Source organism: Ictalurus furcatus, chromosome 21, assembly GCF_023375685.1.
Source record: "Ictalurus furcatus strain D&B chromosome 21, Billie_1.0, whole genome shotgun sequence".
Taxonomy (NCBI): Eukaryota; Metazoa; Chordata; class Actinopteri; order Siluriformes; family Ictaluridae; genus Ictalurus; species Ictalurus furcatus.
The window spans coordinates 11348585-11371062 of record NC_071275.1 but is presented as its reverse complement, the minus strand read 5'-3'; the positions used below and the strand labels follow the sequence as shown (position 1 = coordinate 11371062).

At 36.0% G+C, this 22478-nt stretch overlaps 4 protein-coding genes across 4 annotated transcripts in view; 2 read left to right on the top strand and 2 right to left on the bottom strand.

Annotated features, from left to right (window-relative positions):
• Window positions 1-2076, bottom strand: part of ankrd52b (ankyrin repeat domain 52b) — a 29100-nt gene extending 27024 nt beyond the window's left edge. The window contains exons 1-2 of the mRNA XM_053652710.1: window positions 1115-2076; window positions 72-155 (exon numbers count right to left, since the gene is read on the bottom strand). Coding sequence (XP_053508685.1) covers window positions 72-155; window positions 1115-1141 — 111 coding nt within the window. The 5' untranslated portion in view covers window positions 1142-2076. The remainder of the gene's footprint in view (window positions 1-71; window positions 156-1114) is intronic.
• A 730-nt stretch (window positions 2077-2806) lies between these two features.
• LOC128625238 (coenzyme Q-binding protein COQ10 homolog A, mitochondrial-like) lies at window positions 2807-6362 on the top strand. The gene is made up of 5 exons (XM_053653425.1): window positions 2807-3427; window positions 4042-4188; window positions 5068-5260; window positions 5544-5645; window positions 6195-6362. Exons 1-5 carry the CDS (start codon window positions 3339-3341, stop codon window positions 6360-6362), a joined length of 699 nt encoding a protein of 232 aa, XP_053509400.1. The 5' UTR covers window positions 2807-3338.
• Window positions 6195-11907, bottom strand: cnpy2 (canopy FGF signaling regulator 2). Its single transcript, XM_053653426.1, has 6 exons — window positions 11366-11907; window positions 11055-11157; window positions 9780-9895; window positions 9497-9694; window positions 9182-9278; window positions 6195-7587 (listed from the first exon to the last, which is right to left on the bottom strand). The coding sequence occupies exons 2-6, from the start codon at window positions 11149-11151 to the stop codon at window positions 7544-7546; spliced, it is 552 nt and encodes a 183-aa protein (XP_053509401.1). The 5' UTR covers window positions 11152-11157; window positions 11366-11907; the 3' UTR covers window positions 6195-7543.
• Window positions 11908-12829: 922 nt separating this feature from the next.
• Window positions 12830-22273, top strand: LOC128625303 (LETM1 domain-containing protein 1-like). Its single transcript, XM_053653505.1, has 9 exons — window positions 12830-13320; window positions 13909-14027; window positions 15378-15493; window positions 16153-16235; window positions 17740-17923; window positions 19061-19165; window positions 19895-20047; window positions 20493-20589; window positions 21772-22273. The coding sequence occupies exons 1-9, from the start codon at window positions 13250-13252 to the stop codon at window positions 21840-21842; spliced, it is 999 nt and encodes a 332-aa protein (XP_053509480.1). The 5' UTR covers window positions 12830-13249; the 3' UTR covers window positions 21843-22273.
• Window positions 22274-22478: the final 205 nt, after the last annotated feature.

Sequence of the window (22478 nt, the reverse complement as noted above, 5' to 3'; positions counted from 1 at the left end):
TGTGATCATTTTAGGAAATGATACTAAAATATCCTTGTCATTTTAAACAGGATTATCATGCGTTCACCTACCAGTGCATTGACATCTTCTTTCTTGTGCAATAAAAACTTCACCTCTTCTACATTTCGGCTGAATATCGCCTGGACTAGCGGGGTCTGGAAGACAAAAAAAATTATCTGTTTAAATCCCAGACCTATCAGAAAACCAAAATCGTTAACTTCCCAGCATTATTCAAATTAAATGACATTCAGATTTAACAGTTATATTCTTGTATGCGCTTCATATATTTACTTACATTATAAATAGCACTGCAATAGGATTAAATTCCACTTTTTTTTAAGTATACATGAAAAAAACATACTCAACAAGCTTCCTGTATTAGAGTATTTTTTTTCTTAATAATGGGGCAGATGGGAAACAGAAAAATACTTAATAATGCTGGTTAAGTTAATAATATAATATAAAATCCTTATTAAAGCAAGCTCAATTAATAAGTGCAGTTTTACTTCATACATAAATCTATTAATTTCAGACATTTTAAACAGCCCCAATCACGTAAAGTTAATTTAAAATATAAAAAACGCGTCTTTATTTATTTATTCAGTCTTATAAATAAATACATACAGGCTATATGCTAGCTAGCATGTCAGTGTACGTTTTATTTATTTAATTAATGATTTTTTTTAACGATAATTTAAAACGTCACGATTTAGAAACTGAAATAAATACTGCACATAGGAACGTCATATATTATAACACAATAATAACATTAATAATAACCTAGCGTTAGCTTTTATCCGCTAAGGTTAGCAAAACGCAGCTAGCTAACGTTAGATGCAGGGATATTAGCTGTTTAGCTAGCCTAGCTGCACAGCTTTCAGCAAAAGTCTTAATATGAATTATGTCGTTTATTTAAATTAACAGCTGCACGATAAACCGAACACGGTTTTTTTTTAAGAAATGAGAAGTAAATAATAAAAACAGTGTAATGAAGTCTTGTTTACAGGCCACAGTGATGATAGAAATAATAATGAAGCTAAATGCTAAGTGAGAGCTAAGCTACAGCAGTGAAGAGGTTTTTTTTTTAATGTTTACTTTGTGTTTTATTCCGTACCTGCTGTGTGATGTTTAAAATCCCCATCTCTCTCTCTCTCTCTCTCCCTCTCTCTCTCTCTCTCTCCCCCCAGTATCAGTCTGGCTTAAACACCTTCATCAACACACACACACACACACCGGGTCCGCCTACTGCTTTGTGCCATATCATATTTATAAAACAAGGAAAATCTACTTTATCATACACTATATGACCAAAAGTATGTGCACCCCCCTGACCATCACACCCACATATGGTTCTTCACCCAAAAGGCCCAAACCTGTTCCAGCTCCATGAAGAGTGGGGAACTTTCTCACAACTTTGGCTAACACTTCCTACAAGTTCTATTAACGTTTTAAACTATAAAGGTTAAATGATAACCAAGATAAAACATTTTGACTGCAACATTCAGAGGATGTATTGAGGATGTTGTCAAGGCCACAGATTATGGTACATGAGAACAAAGAAAGAACATTCTCACAGTAAAATGTTTTGAGGATGTTACTGAGGCTGAGATGACAATGTTTTTTTTTTTTTTTTTTTTTTTATAAAACGTTCCTGTAATGTGATGTTTTAACGAAGGTTGAACATTCTGAGGATGCCGTGGGAACAGATTGCAGAATGTTCTTTTATACAACATTGGCACAATGTTCCATAATAACAAAGGAATAACATTATCAAAGCAACATTTGTGAAATGTTTTGAGGATGTTATCGAGGCCTGAGATGACGAAATGCTTTTATTTTTAATAAAACATTCTCATAATATGATAATGTGTTAACAGAAGTAGAAATTTTTCCCACAACATTCTGAGGATGTTTTTAGAGAACGTTGTCCGACCTTTTAGGAGAACATTCCGGGAACAAAAATAAAACTTCCCGCTGAAAGCTTTTTAAGAATGTTAGGGTGGACGGTGTTCTAACAATGTTATCACAAAACATTTTTAGGGAATGTTATCCTACCTAAGAGAACAAAAGTACAACTCCCCGCTGAAAACATTACTAGAATGTTGCAGGATAATGTACTCGGTACATTTTTAGAGCAAATAAATGTCTAGCTGGGTATGGCGTGTGAAGGTTGGAGTGGAAGAAGAGTGTGGAGTGTCCTGCACAGAGCTCTGACATCAATCCCACTGAACACCTTTGGGATGAACTGCACCCCAGGCCTCCTTACCCAACACCAATCTCAGTACCTGATATCATCTCACTAAAGCTCTTGTAGCTGAATGAACACAAATCCCCACAAAAACGCTCCAAAATCTAATGGAAAGCCTCCCCAGAAGAGTGGAGATTATTACGGGGGGGGTGGGGGGGTGGGGGGGGTTGTGCACCTCAGTGTTAACCCCCATGGTTTTTGGAATGAAAGGGAATTCCAAAACCAACACAATTTATAACGCATATATAATATACATGTGTATAAAGTATGCTTATGTGAGTAGATAAAGCGCAAACTTCAGTAGGACAAAGCAAACACTGTGCATAATTGTTATTTGTTTTGTGTGTGTTATTGACCCCTCAGCACCCATATGTTGTAATTTGTCTCTGCATTTAATGAATGGAATACTTGTTTATTTAGTATCTGGCAACCTTCACCTCACACAACTCATTATCCAGACTCTTCAGATGTTACTTCTTTTTTTTAAAGCTTATACTTCTTGTTACTTAAACTCAATATGTGCTCAAAATGTGTATTTTATCTTTTTCTATCTATTTACCCAAACGTGTAGATGTTTAATATTACATTATTTAAATATATGCGCAGTCTTTATTAGGCTGGGCATCTGGTCCAATCTGGCAACCCGGGTATTGACGTGCCCTTGCTGCTAACACCCTGCTGTCAAATGAATGTGTTCTTTGAGTATTTTCCTCTCGTCTTTAGTGGCCTGAGATACAGTTGACACGCTTGAAAACGCGGTTTAGGGGTAAAGTAAACGTTTTAGACGTAGTATTTACGCGAGAACACGAATTATTTCAGGTGTTTAATAAGCGGAGAGTTTATTATTCGGCGCTACTCTGTTAGCTAGCTAACGGTTAGCACTGTGTTGCTTCAGCCGCCGGTCGCTGACCGCTAGCTAGCTTTGGCTTCAGGTAGCAGCGGTAAAATGTAATTTTTAAAGCGTTAAACAGTTGTTTTTGTTTTGAACATAAATCTTAATTGGATGGTTTGTTGAAATTAGTTAGCTCGCAGCAGTACGGTAACAGTTTATGTCGGTGATGTTTGGTTTGGAAACTGGGAGTTTTGTTAAATGGCGGGTTGGATGAGCGCGCGCCGTCTGTGCATCCGAGCAGCACTGGGTTCACGAGCGCCACTGCAGGAATCCGGCGCGCGTGTCAGGTGAGCTAAGAGCTGCGCATGCGCACTGAATTAATTCAGCGAGTTATAAAGTGGGGGCTAATAATAATAATAGTAATAATAATAATAATAATAACATAGAAAATATGTTAAATAAAATATAATTTTTATTCCACAAACGAACGAAAAGCATTTACAAGGAGTTAAAATACAGATTCGAAACTGTATACTTTTATTACAATTGATGTTAGGGTAAAATTATTTATTATTTGTGCCTTTAGCTTTAGATTTGTTAATAAACAACTTCTTATAAGACACACATCAGTGTGATCGATTTAATTTAAAATAAATTAGTCAGTTAATATAATGATAATAATAATGTAATAATAACTAACATTTATAACGATAGTTATAAAGATAGCTATAAATATATTATACATAATTAATAAAAAAAAATGTAAACGATGGCGCTTACTTTTTTGCTTAATTATTTATAATAATAACTAACAACTATATCAGTAGTAGTTGCAGATGTTCATTTAGAGAATAAATTAAATATATTTGTTCACGCAATTCCGGTCAGTTCATTAATAGATGGGGGGGGGGCAATACTTTGTGTACCTTGTGTATAACAGTTGTTTTCACATCGTTCATAGGCACCTCGCAGTGTGTGCGATCTTGCTGAGGAAACCCCAACAATGGACGCAGTGCTGGAACCAAAGAACCACTTCAGCAGCACCGACTCGAAGCTTCATCAGCTTCGCCAACAAAAGGAAGCAGTACTCAGAGCGACGCATCATGGGGTCCGATAAACTATATATATATACTTATGCCATATCGACGCCCATCACGCGATTATATAAACGAATCCTTGGTTATTCTTTTGATCGGTGGTGTTTAAATGTACATATACACATGCACGCTGAAATTTATATACATACATAACTTCAGAAACAGAAGATTGAGCTAATTTACAAAGCCTAGGTATGGACCGATAATCAGTTATATGATATATTACGATGTTTATCACACAATAGGTTTATCAATCAATAGTTATTCGTAAATCACATTTAGGAAGCCATTTCACCATTTAGTTGTCATTTTGACATTTTCAGCTCTCTTTGAGCTTTGCCTTTTATGGAGTTTGGTGGGCATGGCTAAATGTAAACACACGTGGTAATTTACAGCAGGTTGGCATTTTTCGAGATATGCACACGAGAATTAAAATAATGAAACTTGTAAATCTGCTGGGGATTTTTTTTTACATTTACACGCAACTTTACTAAAATATAGAATAAATAAATAAGGCCCAACGTCATTACCGCCATTATTTAAAAAAAAAATTCAGTTCAGAAACAGGGTAATGTTTGCACTTTGTGGTAAAGTTTCTCTTCTACAAGTCCTTATTTGGGACAAATTCATGAGAGAACAATCCCATAATTCTGTTCTCCATAAATGAGGCAGTTATCATGATTGCATAGCAATGTATAAATTGTTATTCTTATTTTTGTCGCATTTTTAACCACGCTTACAGCCGTTTTATTAACGTGGTTTTATTCGTTTTGTCATTTTTCCATGTTCACAAGTATTACATTTGTGAACGTGTTTTTGCAGTCTCGACTCTTTGCGCATTAAAGACAACACGCTACGTTTAGTACATTATTATTTATTTTCCTCTTCAGATACTCGATGCAGGAGATGTACGATGTCGTAGCCAACGTGGACGATTACAAACACTTTGTTCCATGGTGTAAAATGTCCCAGACTGTAATGAAGAGAGCGGGCCATGCTAAAGCGCAGCTGGAGGTGGGGTTTCCTCCGGTGGTGGAGAGGTACACGTCCATGATCACCAACGTTCGGCCACATCTCGTCAAAGTACGTCCGTGCAACTTTTTTAAAAAATTTTATCGGTTTCCTGTTTCTATACCGTTTCTAACACGCCTTCGTTGAATTACTATCACAACTCAAAAGTTTTCACATTTTCTGTAAAATTAACACAAATACATAAAAACTTAATATATCTTTACACATACTTGATCTTACTAACTATCTAGCAATGTAAAGGTTTTCGTAATGATTTTGGTCATTCTTAGCATTTTTTTTCCAGCAATTGATTGCAGTATTCTGAAGCGCGCTCCGTTCATGCTTCTCTCTCCAGGCTGTTTGCTCAGATGGAAAACTTTTCAATCACTTAGAGACAATATGGCGGTTCAGCCCGGGCATTCCCGGATATCCCAGGACCTGCACGGTGGATTTTTCTGTAAGTGCCGTTTGATTTGAGCTGGTGTGCTGCTGATACGCAACCTCATGAATGGGCCAAAAGTCATTTGATGGAAATTCCAGTGACTTCAGACTGTATAAAAGTTTTTTATTTTATGATAGTTTATGAAGTTTTAGTTGAGTTTATGAATAATCGTATATACTGTAATCAATCGTACGATAAGTCGCTTTAAGCTACGATGGCTGGAAATAAACCAGAGGTATTTTTTTGTGTGTGCAAATGTGACGGTCTATTAATCTACTACAGCACAAAAAATAGTTTTATGTAATTGGTACAACATATGATCACAAGTTTAATCAATATTTATTCATTTTGTGAATCCTAACCTGTTACTGTAACTGTAAAAACTCGTTTTAGCATAAATTAGCATAAATTAATCGCCAAGTTCGCTGTTGTGTTACTGCTTTACTGACTTTAACGCAGAGTTATTTCCAGTCACCGTAGCTGCCTCTATACGCCCAGTACCGTTCCCACTACCTGTACGCTTTATCAAACACTTATGAACGAATTTCCTTTCCCCTTCTCTAGATCTCGTTCGAGTTCCGCTCAGTCCTGCACTCCCAGCTCGCCAGCGTGTTCTTCGACGAGGTTGTGAAGAAGATGGTGGCAGCGTTCGAGAGCCGAGCCGGGACACTCTATGGCCCTGAAACTCGCATCCCCAGAGAACTCATGTTCCATGAAGTGCATCAGACGTGAAACATCGGCTTTTTTAGGTCTTTACGTGGAACTGTTCTGTGTCTGAGAGCGAGAACATTTTTAGCTGGAGGAGGTTCTAATTCTCCTAAACCTCTTCTCAGGCATTATGATTATAGTTAAAATAGTAGTTATCCTAAACGTTAAACATTTTTAGAAATAGATATTATTCTCCTAATAGTAAGACTTGAGAACAGCTGTTTTAATGCTAGTGAAATTTTATGTGCCATCTTGGATTATTTATTGCACCAAACTGTTATGCTGTCGAATGCTGTAATTATTGTAAAGTGCAATTTGTTGGGAGGAAAAAGATTTTGTTCCAATTTCATTTTAAGCATGATTGTGAACACGGGTGATATGGTGAAGGCATCGTATGTATCACAGCACGTCTTGTAGACATTTTCGTGAGGCACAGCACACGTCACTGGAGCCATCAGGCATGGTGTATAACGTGATGATCGTCATGTCATCATATCGCCCCAGCCCTAGTGCACATATTTCAAAAAAGATCTGACCATTATAATAAACACAGTAAATATAACAATGGTTTTGTTATTCCCATCCATGTCAGGAACGACAAACTTTTTTGGATGTTTGTGTCACACTTGGAGAACGTTATCGAATCGTTTATTTGTTTATTTATTTGATGATTCAGGAGCTTTCAGAAATTCAACTCACTCATGATATTGTGTCGTGTGAAATCACTAAAGAATCATAAACCACTTGTTGTGAAAACATGTTTATCAAAAAAAAACACCAAGTGACGAAAAGGTCAGACAGGAAACACAGGAGCATTATGTTGTACAAAAATTTGGATCACTAGACGGAGAAAAGTCACAAACAGGCACAGAGACACATGTGACTTTAAATAACGGAATAAAAATAAAAAAAAATCTTCGCAGCTCACGATACATGCACACACACGCAAGGCAGTAAACTGTGTGTGGATGGTCACATGTTCCCTTTGAGGCAGTTTAAGCATCATGATTAGACCGGCATCAGTGTGAGCTGTGTGTTTACAGCGCCGAAGTCGAACACACACACACACAATCTGCATCAAATGTACATCTGAAGCCTGTTCGAATTAAATCTGAAATGCCTCCGTTTAATCCGTGCTAAAACTTCAAGTCTAATCCTGCTGCACATGACGTGATGTTAGAATATGAAGGTGTGTGATGTTGATGTTAAAGTTCATCGTGGGGTATCTTCAGCGCATAGTCACACAGATCTGCAAACAAAACAGACATTAAATTAGACCAATTTGTTTTGTTCACATCAGAACAATCGTTTCACCAGTGGGGTTACACGCGAGCTTGAAGTTACACATCCTGGCCACAGAGATCTCATCAAAACTGTTCCTGCCAAAATGGTCCCTACGAACAAAAGCGAACCTAACGAACAAACATGACCCTTTGTATGAAAGTGAACGAAAGTCAATATAGCAAACGAAAGCTGAGCCAGCAAACGAAAATCAACCGGTTAAATGAAAGCCAACCAGCAAACCAAACGATACCCATCAAACGAAAGCCAACACATCAAACAAAAGCCAAACCAGCAAACCAAAGAATACCCATCAAATGAAAGCCAAACCCTCAAATGAAAACTGACCCATCAAATGAAAGCCAAACCGTCAAATAAAAACTGACCCATCAAATGTAAGCCAAACCCTCAAACGAAAACTGTCCCATCAAATGAAAGCCAAACCCTCAAATGAAAACTGACCCATCAAATGAAAACTGACCCATCAAATGAAAGCCAAACCCTCAAATGAAAACCAAACTCTCAAACGAAAACTGACCCATCAAATGAAAGCCAAACCCTCAAATGAAAACTGACCCATCAAATGAAAGCCAAACCCTCAAATGAAAACTGACTCATCAAATGAAAACTGACCCATCAAATGAAATCCAAACCCTCAAACGAAAACTGACCCATCAAATGAAAGCCAAACCCTCAAACGAAAACTGACCCATCAAATGAAAGCCAAACCCTCAAACGAAAACTGACCCATCAAATGAAAGCCAAACCCTCAAATGAAAACTGACCCATCAAATGAAAACTGACCCATCAAATGAAAGCCAAACCCTCAAAGGAAAACCAAAGTCTCAAACGAAAACTGACCCATCAAATGAAAGCCAAACCCTCAAATGAAAACTGACTCATCAAATGAAAACTGACCCATCAAATGAAAGCCAAACCCTCAAACGAAAACTGACCCATCAAATGAAAGCCAAACCCTCAAATAGAAACTGACCACTCAAATGAAAACTGACCCATCAAATAAAATCTGAACAACCCAGCATAATTAACTTCAACACAACAAGAGAAAGCCAGCCCAGCAAATGAAAATGGAACATCTGTACAAAAGCCGACCCAGTGGGTGGCAGGTGATCCATTAAACAAAAATCAACCCACTGGAGGAAAACCAACCTGGCAAAAAAAGCTGACCCACTGAACAAAACCAAACCCAATAAACGGAAACCAAGTGAATATAAGAAAGCCAACCCAGGAAACAAAAATATATCACTCTGAACGAAAGCTGAACCCAACAAGCGAATGCCTGCCTATTGAGCAAAAGCTAACCTAGCAAGCGTAGCTTCTGTGTAACTCTATACTCCAGTGGGCAGAGTCTCCGACAGCGAGCCGTCAATTAAGTGTGGTCATTAGTATGTTAGGCCATGCCCATTAGGACAGCTCAGCTGCTGTTTTATCACAACTGATCACAATCCCTTAGACTTTCACTATATCTCTTAATGTAATGGCATTTTAATTCGAAGACTCAATGGTAAAAAGTAAGTAAAGGTGCAGTAAGGAGTTTTGACCTGTCCTCTTGCTGCAGAGTTTGTCTTTAACGTTGTCCGTCTCATGAGAGAAGAATTCAATGATTTCATCCTCGTTCTGCTCCACGATCGTCTCACACTGCGGGGTTAAACGTAAAATGAACACATTTACTGATTTACTGCCTTTTTTTTTTTTTTTACTAACATGATCGTTATATATAATACAGATTAATATTATTCAGTGAGAATAACCGCTTTATTATGATTATAAATGGAAATTACAAAAGAATAGACACTACTGAAGGAAATAAGATTAGTGCTTTGATCTTGATGTCGAGCTAAAAGAAAAACTCTTACAGCAAATTTTAAGTCGGCTGTGACTCTCGAGTCGTAGGAGACGTTAGATATGTCCTCGGACATGCCTTCGCGTGCCGTGAACCTCACGTACATCTTACGATTCGTCGCAGGATCCAAGGTTTCGCCATAATCCTTCATCTTCTCACACACCCCCTCCATCAGCTCGAGGAGATGGCCTTCTGAACGCGCAAACGGAACCTGAAACACGGATGTTAAAGCTGAAACACGGAGACAAGGTGAAGGACAAAAATAAAAAGTTGGAAGAAACAAAAATAATCTTTACATCTTTAGTCGATTGGCTGCCATCGGGGTTGATCCTGAACGAACCGGTTTTGATCATTTTCTTGGGGTCTACCTGTGCTATGGCCCATTCCATCTCATCCACCAACGCTCTGCACGCTGTTAGTGCGGACCGAGAACACACACACACCGTCAGGGTTTGGGTGTTTATCATGCACCAAGTATACGTGTATTTTATCTCGTACAGCAAAGAAATTTACCAATTATATTTTTGTTATTTATTAGCAAATGACATATCAAACTGTTTGTTCATTTATAATTACTTTTAACGTCCATGAAACAAGTTAGTTCCTGTTCTCACTTACGTTATTGCAGCTACAAACAGTCATTCCCTCACCAGCCCTCTCTTTATTCTCTCTTAAAGTTAAGACCAAAAAAAGGACACAGATTTTTGTATTGTGTTACCAAGCAACAAAAAGCATTAACTCCTCCCTCTGTCCTGAAAATGTCAGAAGACTGTTACAAAGTGCTGATACTGGAGACTCCTTCCATAAACGTCAGATAAATAACAAAAAAAAACTTCACCGTATCAACAATTACACACATTTTTAAGATTGTTTAATATTAGTGGAGCGTTTGTTGTGCAAGTCCTTGTGAACGAGCTGTTGCTATAGAAATGATAACATATTAGAACGAGCCTGTTAATATAAACCTGCGCTACTGTCACAGCTGCTGTTATATAGAACTCATCAACACCTTCTGACCAATCACAATCCAGAACTCAGCAGTGCTGTGGTGTATAGCAAACGAATACGTGAAAAACAAATATGTAGTATTTGCTTTTCTATCCTTTAGTGAGCAGTCATTAAAATTATTTCTTTTTATTATTAATAATTTAATCTGGAAACAGACATTATTTTAGAACAATATGGACTAAATTAATAATACATGAGAATGATGTGTTGTTTTCTTAATAACAGATGAAGAAAGATAATTTACTGTTAAAGTAATGATGGGAAACTCAGAGTATAGAGGAGTATACGCGTCTCAGTCGCTCTAATATTTATTTAACTGAAATTAATAGTTATAGCTGTCTATATTTTTTTGGGAGGGTGGAAAAGTACCAGAGGAGGTGATATAAAACCACTCCTGCAGGTGTTCCTCATGATCATCATGATGCAGATTGACCTGGACAAGATGCCCTCCAGATTATTTAATCTGGCACTGTTGTTTTGGTAATACTTTCTCCTCCAGCATAATTAACCTCATACATTTTGACTGAACATCTCCCAGCCCTGGTTTCACTCCATCTCCATACCTCCACACCTGATGTCCTGACTCTGCCTGGCTCCCTGCACCAGCATTGTGAAGGACAGGAGAACACAGAGGGACAGGAAATACAGCAGCTTCGCCATGTTCGCCTGGAGAGATGATAAAAAATAAAATAAATAAAATAAAAACAGAGATCCTGCCACATCTCAGTGTCCATGCCACCTTTACAACCGAGTTTACACGCTCTGATCAACACAAGCTGGAACAAACACAACAAATCTTACAATCTGAGGAAATAAACTCACATCCCAGTCAAACACACACTCTATAAATGTCGGTAATGAGATAAAAACTTACAACTTTTATTGAAGTTTATTGATTTTTCAGTTACTGTAATAGGATGCGCTTCTTCCACGCTGGTCCATAACACTGGGAACTGATGACGTGACCAACCGGTCCGGGGCTTCCCGAGGATCTGCCTGAATGAATCTCTGAAGGACCCCAACTCCATTTTTACAGTTTTTAAATGTATTTATTTACTTACTTTAAAAAAAAAAAAAAAAGGTTTTATAAAGTCTGGTCTGAACACCATCTTGTAATATCAACTAAAGTTAAAGAGATTCCTAGTAAAAAAAATAATCCTTCATAATTTTTACCCTTGCAATTTATTCGTCTCTAACTTCATGGAGATAAAACCGGAAGGATCTTTCTGTGGTTCTGAAGACGAATCAGTACCTTGTGTCCCGGTTCAACCTCATTCTGGACTGAGATCTTCACTACTTATTTTCACCTCATTCGGTCACTTATTCGATATCAGAGAAGAAATCGAAATGGTCGTGTTGCTATTCAGTAAATGCTGTTAAAATCCTGGCAAATCTCACATCACCCACAAATCCAGAGAGTCAGCTTCCAAACCTTTCAACTTGACTTTATCTTGCTTTGAGATAATAATAATAATAATAATATTAATAATAATAATAATAATAATAATAAAGTTTTGCTGATTCCTTTTGTAAATTACAAAGAAACAACAAAAGAAGCCATTAAAACATAAGCTTTAAATAAGTGTATCGCATCTGTCATTATGAACGGAGACTACTTTAGGTTAGACTTTAAAAAGAGAAAAGTTTTTTTTTTTTAACAACCTTCTTGTCATCCCTCATACTTATGTTACTTTCCCCTATGTACGTATGTTGTCTCATTATTTATTTATTATTAATATCGTATATAACACAGTATAAGAGCTTCCTATAAATTGTATTAAAAATAAATTATCATAATAATAATCATAATAATAATATGATATATTTATATTGTGCCTTTCTCAAATCCGAGGTCGCTTGTAATAAATATTTAGTAATATGTAATAAAATAAAAGTAAATATTCATAATAAATGTAGAAAGCATTTCTGAACCGTTTTTGTAAATGTTGCTGTTGATATCCGGTTTTTATTTTGCACGGTTTTTACATTGCCAAGCAACTTATGATTGATGATGATGATGATGATGATGATGATGATGATTAGTAGTAGTAGTAGTAGTAGTAAATAAAAAGAGCTTAAGGCATCTGAAAACAGCGGCTACATATTTGTATCTTAAATTAAAATATGTAAAATTAAAAAAAAAAAGTTTTTTTTTATCATTAACCATATACTTTTATAAACTTTTTATAAGTAATAAATTAAAGATAAACACCATTTATCCATGTCGATAAATTAAATATATTCTAAAACTTTAAAAAAAAAAAATAAAAAAAAAAGAAAGTAATATTTACTTCCGGTTTTATTTTATTTATTTATATATATATTTTTTATTTTACTTCAAATTTGTGAGATAATCCTCTATCGGTTGTAATATAACAAAACTGCAATGCGTCACAGAGCCGCTAGAGGGTTTCAATAAATAAACGGCTAAACGGCTAAATGGCTAAACTGATAAATAAGGATTCGACGCTTGTTTTTACTTTTATATGAATAATAAATGTCACTATTTACTGAAATTCATAAACAGTTCGTAGGTTTATATTTTAGTGTTAAGGCGTCTTGTCGTTTTAAGATAAAAAAAAACAACATCCATAATTGTACATAGCGGCTGCGCAGCCTTTCGTCTCTGCGCAAACCGAGTGGAAGTTGAGTGTCTCGAACGCTCCCGAAAAAAAAACACAACCATAACCCGGACATTCCACTTTATCTGTCATGGTGGTTGAACAGGAATTTTGAAGAACACTTTCGCGTTTGAAACATGTTTCGACTGTGCAAACGAGCTGTTTTTATCCATGAGCAATGGATAGTGAAGGTCAACTTGCCGTTAAGGTAAAATATGAGTGTAAAGCACAACATGTCTGCTCTTTGCGTGCTCGTGTTGTGTGAGTGGATGTTGCACAGGGAGGATGCTGCTGAATCATTAACATTAAACGTTCACATGGGTTTACTAGTGCAGTGGCGTGAGCTGGTTAAAGGTTTAAGCTTGGATTTTATATTTCTTTCTTTATTTACATTTTCGGTTATATTCAAGATCAGGTACCTAAGCCAACACTTTGATGACTGATTGCTGAAGGATCATTATTCAAATGATTGAAAATGCAGAGCCTGTAAACTTGTCAGCTTTATAGTGACATAGTATTGTACATTTTCAAGTGTATTTAATAATAATAATAATAATAATAATAATAATAAACTTTATTTATGTAGCACCTTTCATTTTGAGTCAAAATCTCAAAGTACTTTATATAAAGCTTACAAAATGAGATGAAGAATAAAAGGATAGAATGCATAAGGATAGAATAAACTTTGAACAATAAGATAAAATAAATAAATATATTTATTAAAAGCAGAACAAAGAATCACTGTGAAGATGGCTGCTTATTATTTACTTATTAATATCTTTTTTCCCCTTTCTAGTCCTTACTCGACGTCTCCAGTCAGACTGGGAGTTCTGCAGAAGGTGAATGAAAAATGTGAGCGCTTCTTAAAGCAGAGATTTCCTCGGTTTTCCATCCTGTACCACACCCTGAGGAAAGGTAAGAACAACCCAATGCTATGAAAGACTCTCTGGCTCGATATACAGGTTTGGGAATTACGTTTCAACAAAACAGGCCTCTGCCCCGCAAGCGAGTTTCTCACTGACTCTTCTGTACTGCAGTGAAATTTAAAAAAGAGGTAGGAATCTCTAAATACCTCGTGATTTGATTTGATTACGATTCAGGGGCCACGTTATTATAAACATTATATTCCTTACCGATCTTACTACGTGTTAAAATATAGTATTATATGACTTTTCATCCAGAATGATAAACACTACAGTTAATGTTTTTGCATCATGGCTGTCATAATGAGTTTTTATCTTTGAATGGTGTCTGAATTTTATCATTACAGGCAAAAAAAAAAAATGGAAGATTGAAAATGTAAACGTTCAACATTTCATCTTCAGGCTGACAGAATGACTTTTGATGAAAATGAACGACTTGAAATAAATGGCATGTTTTCTTTACACATATCTTAAAACTTCAAAACGTTATACTTTATGTAGTGAGCACTTGTGGTGAACAGAAATTTGAGATAGATAATATTACTGTAGGTGAATAAATAAAATAAAATAAGCTGTGTGGGTGGATGAATAACATTACTACAGACTGACCGATAATCGGTTTTACCAATATTTTTCCTGATATTTAATATGTTTTTCCATAATCGGATATCGTTTTTTTAATATCAACTCCACCGATAACGCCATCTTGTGGGCGTTTTGAGAATTGCATGCAGGACCACATCTGTTTTTTGGGGGGTTTTTTTTAGATTTGTTCGAATTATGTTTAAATCCTTTATTTGTTTTACCTGTTTGTTTACCTCATCAAAGCTTTTTTTTTAAAGACACTTTAGCAACAGTGCACTTTATTTAAAATTTTTTTGCACTCTTCAGACCCCTCTATTTATTGGTGAATAAAGAAGAGTTGTTTTGTTTTGTATGCAAGGAGGAAGTGAAATTGACAAAATTGTTATAAATAAAACGGTTTGTTCAGTTCAGTTGTGGTGTTATTATCATTGTGTCAAAAACAGAAGTAAAACAATAAATAAATATTGGTTCTGCATATCGGTTATCGGGCGCATAATCATGCAAATAATTGGTATCGGTTATAAAAAAACAAAACAATATCGGTCGACCTGTAAACATTACATCCTCATTAATATTCAAATGAAAAAAACAAAAAATAATGATAAATTGAGTCCTAACCTGAAGACATTTTGTGCAGAAAAAAATCGTCATGATTGAAACTGATACACGATCTTTCACTAGAGAAACACGCTGCATCTAAATATAGATTATCACTTATTCAGTTTATTTTGTTTTACAATGATGTGTTCAATCTCAGGATTTCGGCTCCTGTTAGAAGATGTGAAGGAAGTTAGTAGAATAAAGTGGACCATATGGATTAATAACATCCACTACAGAGAGCTCCCTTATCGAGAAATGAAGAGACTCATTCTGGTAAGTTCATGTTTCCCAGACGCCTTCTACAAATCAATGAAAATAAATTTTGGGCTTTTTCTTTTTTCAAACACTAACGTGTTTAAATTAATACTAAAACCAGCATCTGTTCCTGATCATTAAAACTAGAGACTGCAATCTGACATTTCATTTTCTGCATCATCCCATGCTAATCTGATATTATTTATAGCAACAGTTTACTTAAGACAGCGACCTATTGCAGCATTCCTGCTTTCCTGCTAATACACCCATATTACCATGTATTTATTTATATTTATTCTGTATGTTGGCAATTTCACTACTGTTACCTCTGGCTGATGTATGCACAGCGTTATATCACACAAACAAGTGCACACATCTTCATTTTAATACATATATAGCAGTACTGTGCTTCCACCCATCTTGTATATCTCTTATATTATATATTTATATTTTTCCTTTTCTACCTCTGGTTTATGTAACAGCACTTCAGTCCAGCTATTGTACTGTAGAACAGTTTAAAAAAGTTTTTCCTTCATGTCTGATGAGGATTTTTATTCATCCTGCCATACCAAATTTTAGCTATTTAGCTTTAGCTATTTCACCTCGTACACACACACACACACACACAGTTTATTCCTGATCTGTGTTCAGTGTTTTTGTTTCTCGCTGTGTTTCAGTTTCGACGTGACATGATTAAAGCCATTCCACTGCTCGTGATATCACTTCCTCCGTTCGCCATCGGCTTCGTGTTCATCCTGATGTGAGTGAGGTTTTTCTTTTTTTTCTTTTTTTTAGTGAAGTTGTGTGTGAATGTTTTCATAGCTAAACAGCTGCCAAATTTAAAAACACTGATGTATTTCTTACCAAGCGCGTTCATCACACATGACATCAGCCTCTCCAGGGATGGCAGATCGGATCCAGCTAACTCGGACGCGTTTCCACCGTGAACATGTAGACGATATAGATTCATGTGTCCGTGTTATATAAAATAAAGACCAAACAACGAGAAAAAAAAAAACGAACCCATTTTTTATAATGTCTTATAGTTTTAATTTCTTGTATTTATTTGGTGTTTTTTATTTAATACATAATTTGCATTGTTTTTCACAAATATATTATTTATCGTTTCTCTTTCTGACACATTTTTACTGTATGTTTTACAATCTAAACTTTTCGTATGACAGAGAGAAGATAGAAAAGGAAAGCAATAATTTCACTACTGCTCAGCGCTTATGAGAGTCCGAACTTGAGTTTTACAGCAATTGTACAGACCTTTTTGTAATAACTTTATAATATCTTTGTAAAAAAAACCTCAGTTGCTCTGATATTTACTTTAGAACGCAGTAAAAGTTGCCTTTTACAGAATTCCCTAATTCCATACACAATGTTAATACATCAGTGTTTAATTCAGAATATATTGTTTCTAAGCTGTTTGTAACGTGCACACACACACACACACACACACACACACACAATGGTCAGGATTACTCGCGGCTCACACTCCTATCTATGGACGACACCCACTTTTCGTTACATGACACGCCTGCTGTGATCTGTGATCTACACACACACACACACACACACCCCTTGTTAGTTACTTGTATACAGAGGGTTAAAATTTCAAGTTGGTGTTCATATTTTATTTTTTTTTTTGGTGTTAATTTTAGGACTACTCTTAAATAAAAATAAATGCAAGCAACTTTAAGTTTCCACGTGGCAGCATTCGATTAATTTACACTTCAAGAGTAACAGCATAGTTTACATCTACAGACAAACAAATAATACATATAATTAATAAACTACTCATATACAGGTGCATCTAAAAAAAAAAATTGGAATATCGTGGAAATGTAAATTTTTTCCCATAATTGAATTCAAAAAGTGGAACTTTTAGATATTCTAGACTCATTACACATAAAGTGAAATATTCAAGGCTTTCTTTTGTTTGTTTTAATTTTGATGAAACCAGCTTACATGGAAATCAAAAACCCACTATCTCAAAATATTAGAACAACAAACTTTTCTACGATATTCAGATTTTTTGAGGTGTACTTGTATGTGTGAGTCGACTCTCAGAGTCAACGCAAAGACACATTGGGTAGTGTAAAGCTTAATTAAAGCCTCTTTTCTCTCGTCAGTAAAAGAGCTTGCGTCCCGTGTCACTGTTGTACGGCTCCATATTAAAATGCATCTTCATGTCGCCACTAATTAAGGTGCGAGAGTGCGTTATGAAAGCGCTCACTTCCTTTTTTTCCACTCTCCAGGTGTTTGTTTCCACGTCAGCTTTTGTTTCGACATTTCTGGACGTCACAGCAGCAGAGAAAGTTCCAGATGATTGACCACATAAAGCGTTCTCAGTGTCAGGCGAAGATCCTGGACAGCTTGGTGTTGACTGTGCCACGTGTGAGCGTGTCTCATCAGAGGAGCCTCCTCAACCTGTGCTCCAAGGTTCCTACACAGTTTTACTATTTTTTATTTTATTATTATTTACCATTTTTAAGAAGAAATCATGGACTGAATCATATTCAGAAGTAATTCAAAAAAGAAATAATAATTAATCATACATATATTTTTGAAATTCTGTGTTCTTACAAAGCCGCTGGTAGCTTGGGAGCCCTACATAATAATTTTTCTGCTTTTAGTAGCATAAGTGATGTATTTGGTTGTAATTGTGAATGTAATACCATGCATTCCTTGTATATTTACTGAGGAAGTAATTATATTTACCATCTTAATCAGATACATTATATATACTGCCATATATTCTTAAATACAGTCCGCTCTGAAAGTATTGGAACAGCAAGGTCAATTCTACTGTTTTCGCTATACACCAAATACATTGCCGTTTGAGATCGAAACACGAATATGGGGTGATAGATCCAATTTTGTATGTTTTCCATCATCAGCTGCTGTTGTGTTCCTTGGCCGACCCGTTCAGTGTCTGGTTGCTCAGTACACCAGTGGGTTCTTTCTTTTTCAGGACGTTCCAAATTGTTATATTGACTATGCCCAGTGCTTGTGCGGTGCCTCTGATAGATTTTCCCTCTTTTCTCAGCTTCAAAATGGCTTGCTTTTCTCCCACAGACATCTCTCTGATCTTCATGTCGGTTTATCCTTTTTAAACAACAAATGCGGTCTTTACAGGCGAAACCCAGGGCTCAAACCAAGAGTAGACGTTCAGCTCTATTAATTGTTTAAACAATCGATCTAACAGGACACACCTGGGTAACAAGAAACACCTGTCAGTCGCACGTTCCAATATTTTTGATCACATGAAAAAAGGGTGGGTTCAAACAAAAGAGCACATGTTTGATAAGTTGTTTAACACGTCTAGATGTAAATATGAGGAAATGAAAGCTGAAATTCTGATCTATCATCTGTCACGAGATCAAATTTGCCATTGATTGGATGAATAAATTTAAGGCAAGCTCCGCCCATATTGCAGACTTAATGATAAATCAATAAAATAATAGAAACGGCATCGATTGCGAAACTGCAAGTTACTTACAGTCCAGAAAACACAGCAATCGCAGGTTAAAGGTCACTGTAACACTCAGACAGAGCATAGTTTCATTTCTTCTGCAGGTTCAGGATGGGACGCACCCAAGAGTCTCTGAGGTCCACGCCGTACGGGAGGTCTTCTTCATGTCTTCTCCACTGGGAATGCAGTGTGTGGTGCCTCGTCATCTGGTCAGTGGGACTGCAGCAGTACACTTCCTGTTTGGGTTTTTAACACCGGATTCTTTTCACACTTTATGCCAAATCAATCAGAATATTTAAAAAGATGGTTCATACACAAATACTAAATTGCTAACATGTAAGGAATAAAACACTCCGTATCATTCTGTTTAAGGAAAATAATCAATGTCGGAGTAGCGTGATGAAGGGCAGTAACTGTTGCTAACATGAAGCTGATTACTTTCCTATAGCAGCACGTCCTGAAGTGTTTTATTCCTATTATACCACAGAAATGTGCCAATTCTCAACATTTTTTAATTTATTAATAAACAGCACATCATACTTTATATCAGTTTATAGTTGCGTTCAATGTCAGAGAGACAACTTAGTTCCTGTTTTACTTTGTTAAATATCATGGTTTAAAAAAAAATTTTTAAGAGAAAAATGAAAATGAATGAATCAGAGGAAATGGGTGATTCAGAGTCAGAGTTTGCCTGGGAATTGCAAGGAAGTGAATAGAATAAACACTTTAACACATTTAATAGATGTTGGGTTTTTTTTTGTTTTTTTTTAAAATTGCGAATCATTATGAATAAGAAGATTAACAAATCTTACGTAACATCATGATATTATTATAAACCAGAATAAAAGGAAAGTCATTGTGAAGTGATGCAAAACTGTAAAATCTAATCTTTTTTTGTCTTTCTCTTTTGTTCTGTATGTTTTCTGTCTCTTGTCTAGAGATTGTTAGGTTCTCAAGTCCCTGTAATCGTGTGGTTTCCCAGTTTCCTGGTGCGGAGGCGGCTCACCACCAAAGCCCTGGACCTGCTGTATCTGGACCGTGCCCTGCAGCGTCTCGGGCCCGATCAGCTCACTGAGGACGAAATGAGACAAGTCTGAACTTCTAACTCTGTTTCTATATAAGCAGTCTGACTTTTTTAAGGTTTTAAAAAAAAGTTTTGGCACCCATAGTTACGGCGTATGAACACAAAACCTACTGGGGTATGACGAGATGAAAAGGAGGCATGGCCTAGCACTCCTCAAAGATTGCATTGTATTGTATTGAAACTGCTCTACATCACATCATATTTACTATACTATGTCGCCGATTTAAATAAATCTTACGTTTGCTAGGTTTTATGCTGTAAATCAGTGCAGTGCATAGCAATTCTGCGTTACATTCTTTACATAGAAATATAACAAACAATGTCTGTTATTTTTGCAAATAGCTGTATATTAATATACTTAGACTGCATTAGGTCTCGTAGGTTTAATATCCTCTCACATCAGCTCAGAGTCATTTCTTTATTTGAGAGTAACTTTGATATTCGCTTGCTAGGCGTGTGACCTCCGGGGGCTGAACCCCAGCCGATTGACCTCCAGTCAGTGTAAAGAGTGGCTTCATCAGTGGCTGGAGCTCTCCTCAAATATCAAAGGTCAGTCTTATTTATATATTTGCTCCTTAAACACCCAGTAATAGAGTCCAGCAACAACTGGCTTAAAATAAAAGGTGCATTTGTAAATTGACTCATTTAATACTAACATACACCTCATGTGGATTATGGGTAATACAGACGGTTCTAGTGTTTTCTAAAAATCGATGATGTTCCAGTGAGAACACTGGCTTGAGTTCATATACACAATTACAAGAATTGTAAAAAAAATTTAAAAATATATATATAATTTATAGTCATCTATCACGGGATATATGCATATACAGTATCTGATTTATTGAATAACGAGTTTTGAATGAGTAAAATGTTTCTCTAGCATAGAAATCTGAGTCTGTTTAGCGACTCAAGTCATTTGAGTCAATCTCTTGACTCAGTCACTGGTTCATAACTGATTTCTAGATGATTCTTCACTGATTTCTCAGTGACTGTGTTTAAAATCAGAATTTGGCGATATTCTAATTATTATTAAGTCAGGTAAACAACACAGTCCGATTGCACGATTCACATTAAGATGATATTTTTATTCCCTGAATTCTGATTCACATTGTGGAATCTGCCTATTTTCATGGGAAAATTTGTTGCATGTAAACACCTTATTCAGATAATCCACTGAAAAGGAGATACAGGCACATGCTCATTCCACAAGGAATTGTGGGTAGCAGCGGCAGCATTTTGAATCTCCCAGGAAATAACGCAGTGGAAAGGAAAAGCATGTATGTAGATGGTCATACTTATAACAACCATGTATACAGGAATATTCCGATGCCTGTATGCATATAAACATCTTATCTGGAATATGGCTGCAACATGAATACACAGTAGACCATAAACGTCGTCACTGATTTGTTGCTGTTTTTGTTGCTGATTCATTACAGATTCGTCACCGATTTCAAACTGATTTCTCATTGATTCATAAATAATTTGTCACTGATTTTACACTTAATTACTGAGCACTAGAGTCGTTCAGCGTATAAAAGGGATTAATCAGCACACAGCAGTGACCAAGTATCTCTGTCATTAAAGACCTAATCATTCAGGAATTAAACATCTTTCTTTATTTTATACCTGATGAAATACACATTAGAGCATGTTTCAATAAAAACAGCTTTATTCTGATCTATTTGCTGATTTTCCTGAAGGTTTTTGTTCGTTCTCACTCCACAGAATCAGAAATCTCACTCTTACTACACAGTATGACGCTGCTCACACTCAACTACCCACCCGTGACCAAGTGAACACAACATGATCCTCATATCTCCTCGCATCTCCTTCCTCCTGTTTACTCTTCACCTCGACTCTGTACCGTTTACACACATGGTTCTCTTTTTCCTACAGAATTTCTGTTTAAAGCTTGCTGTCAAACCAGTTCGCATTTAAAGCCTGGAAGTCTAAAGTCATTTGCATAAAGTGACTCACTTTAGTGTTATTTGAAATCCCAGTCTGTGCAGAAATTATGCTCTGTGGGGTTTTTTTTTCAGTTGAAAAAGTATACAGAAGTGTTCTTACAACACTGACATTTATTTGATGTGTTTGTGTTTAAACAGTTTAATTTGATATAATTATTCAGTTTTATATCTGGTCTCTGTAAAGCTCTGTGATTGCACTCAAACTTCATACCTTTCCTTACTTCTTTTTTTATATCCATATTGAATCATTTTGAATTATTGAGATGTTTTATATATATATATATATATATATATATATATATATATATATATATATTTTTTTTTTTTTTACGTGGCCTCTTGAGAATATAATAATATAAAATGAAATGAGCTAATAATCCAGTGTGGTGTTTTTCTTGTTTATACAGTACCTTGCTTCTGTTTGAATTTGTTAAACACTGTTGGTTAAGTTAGCAAGCTAATGTT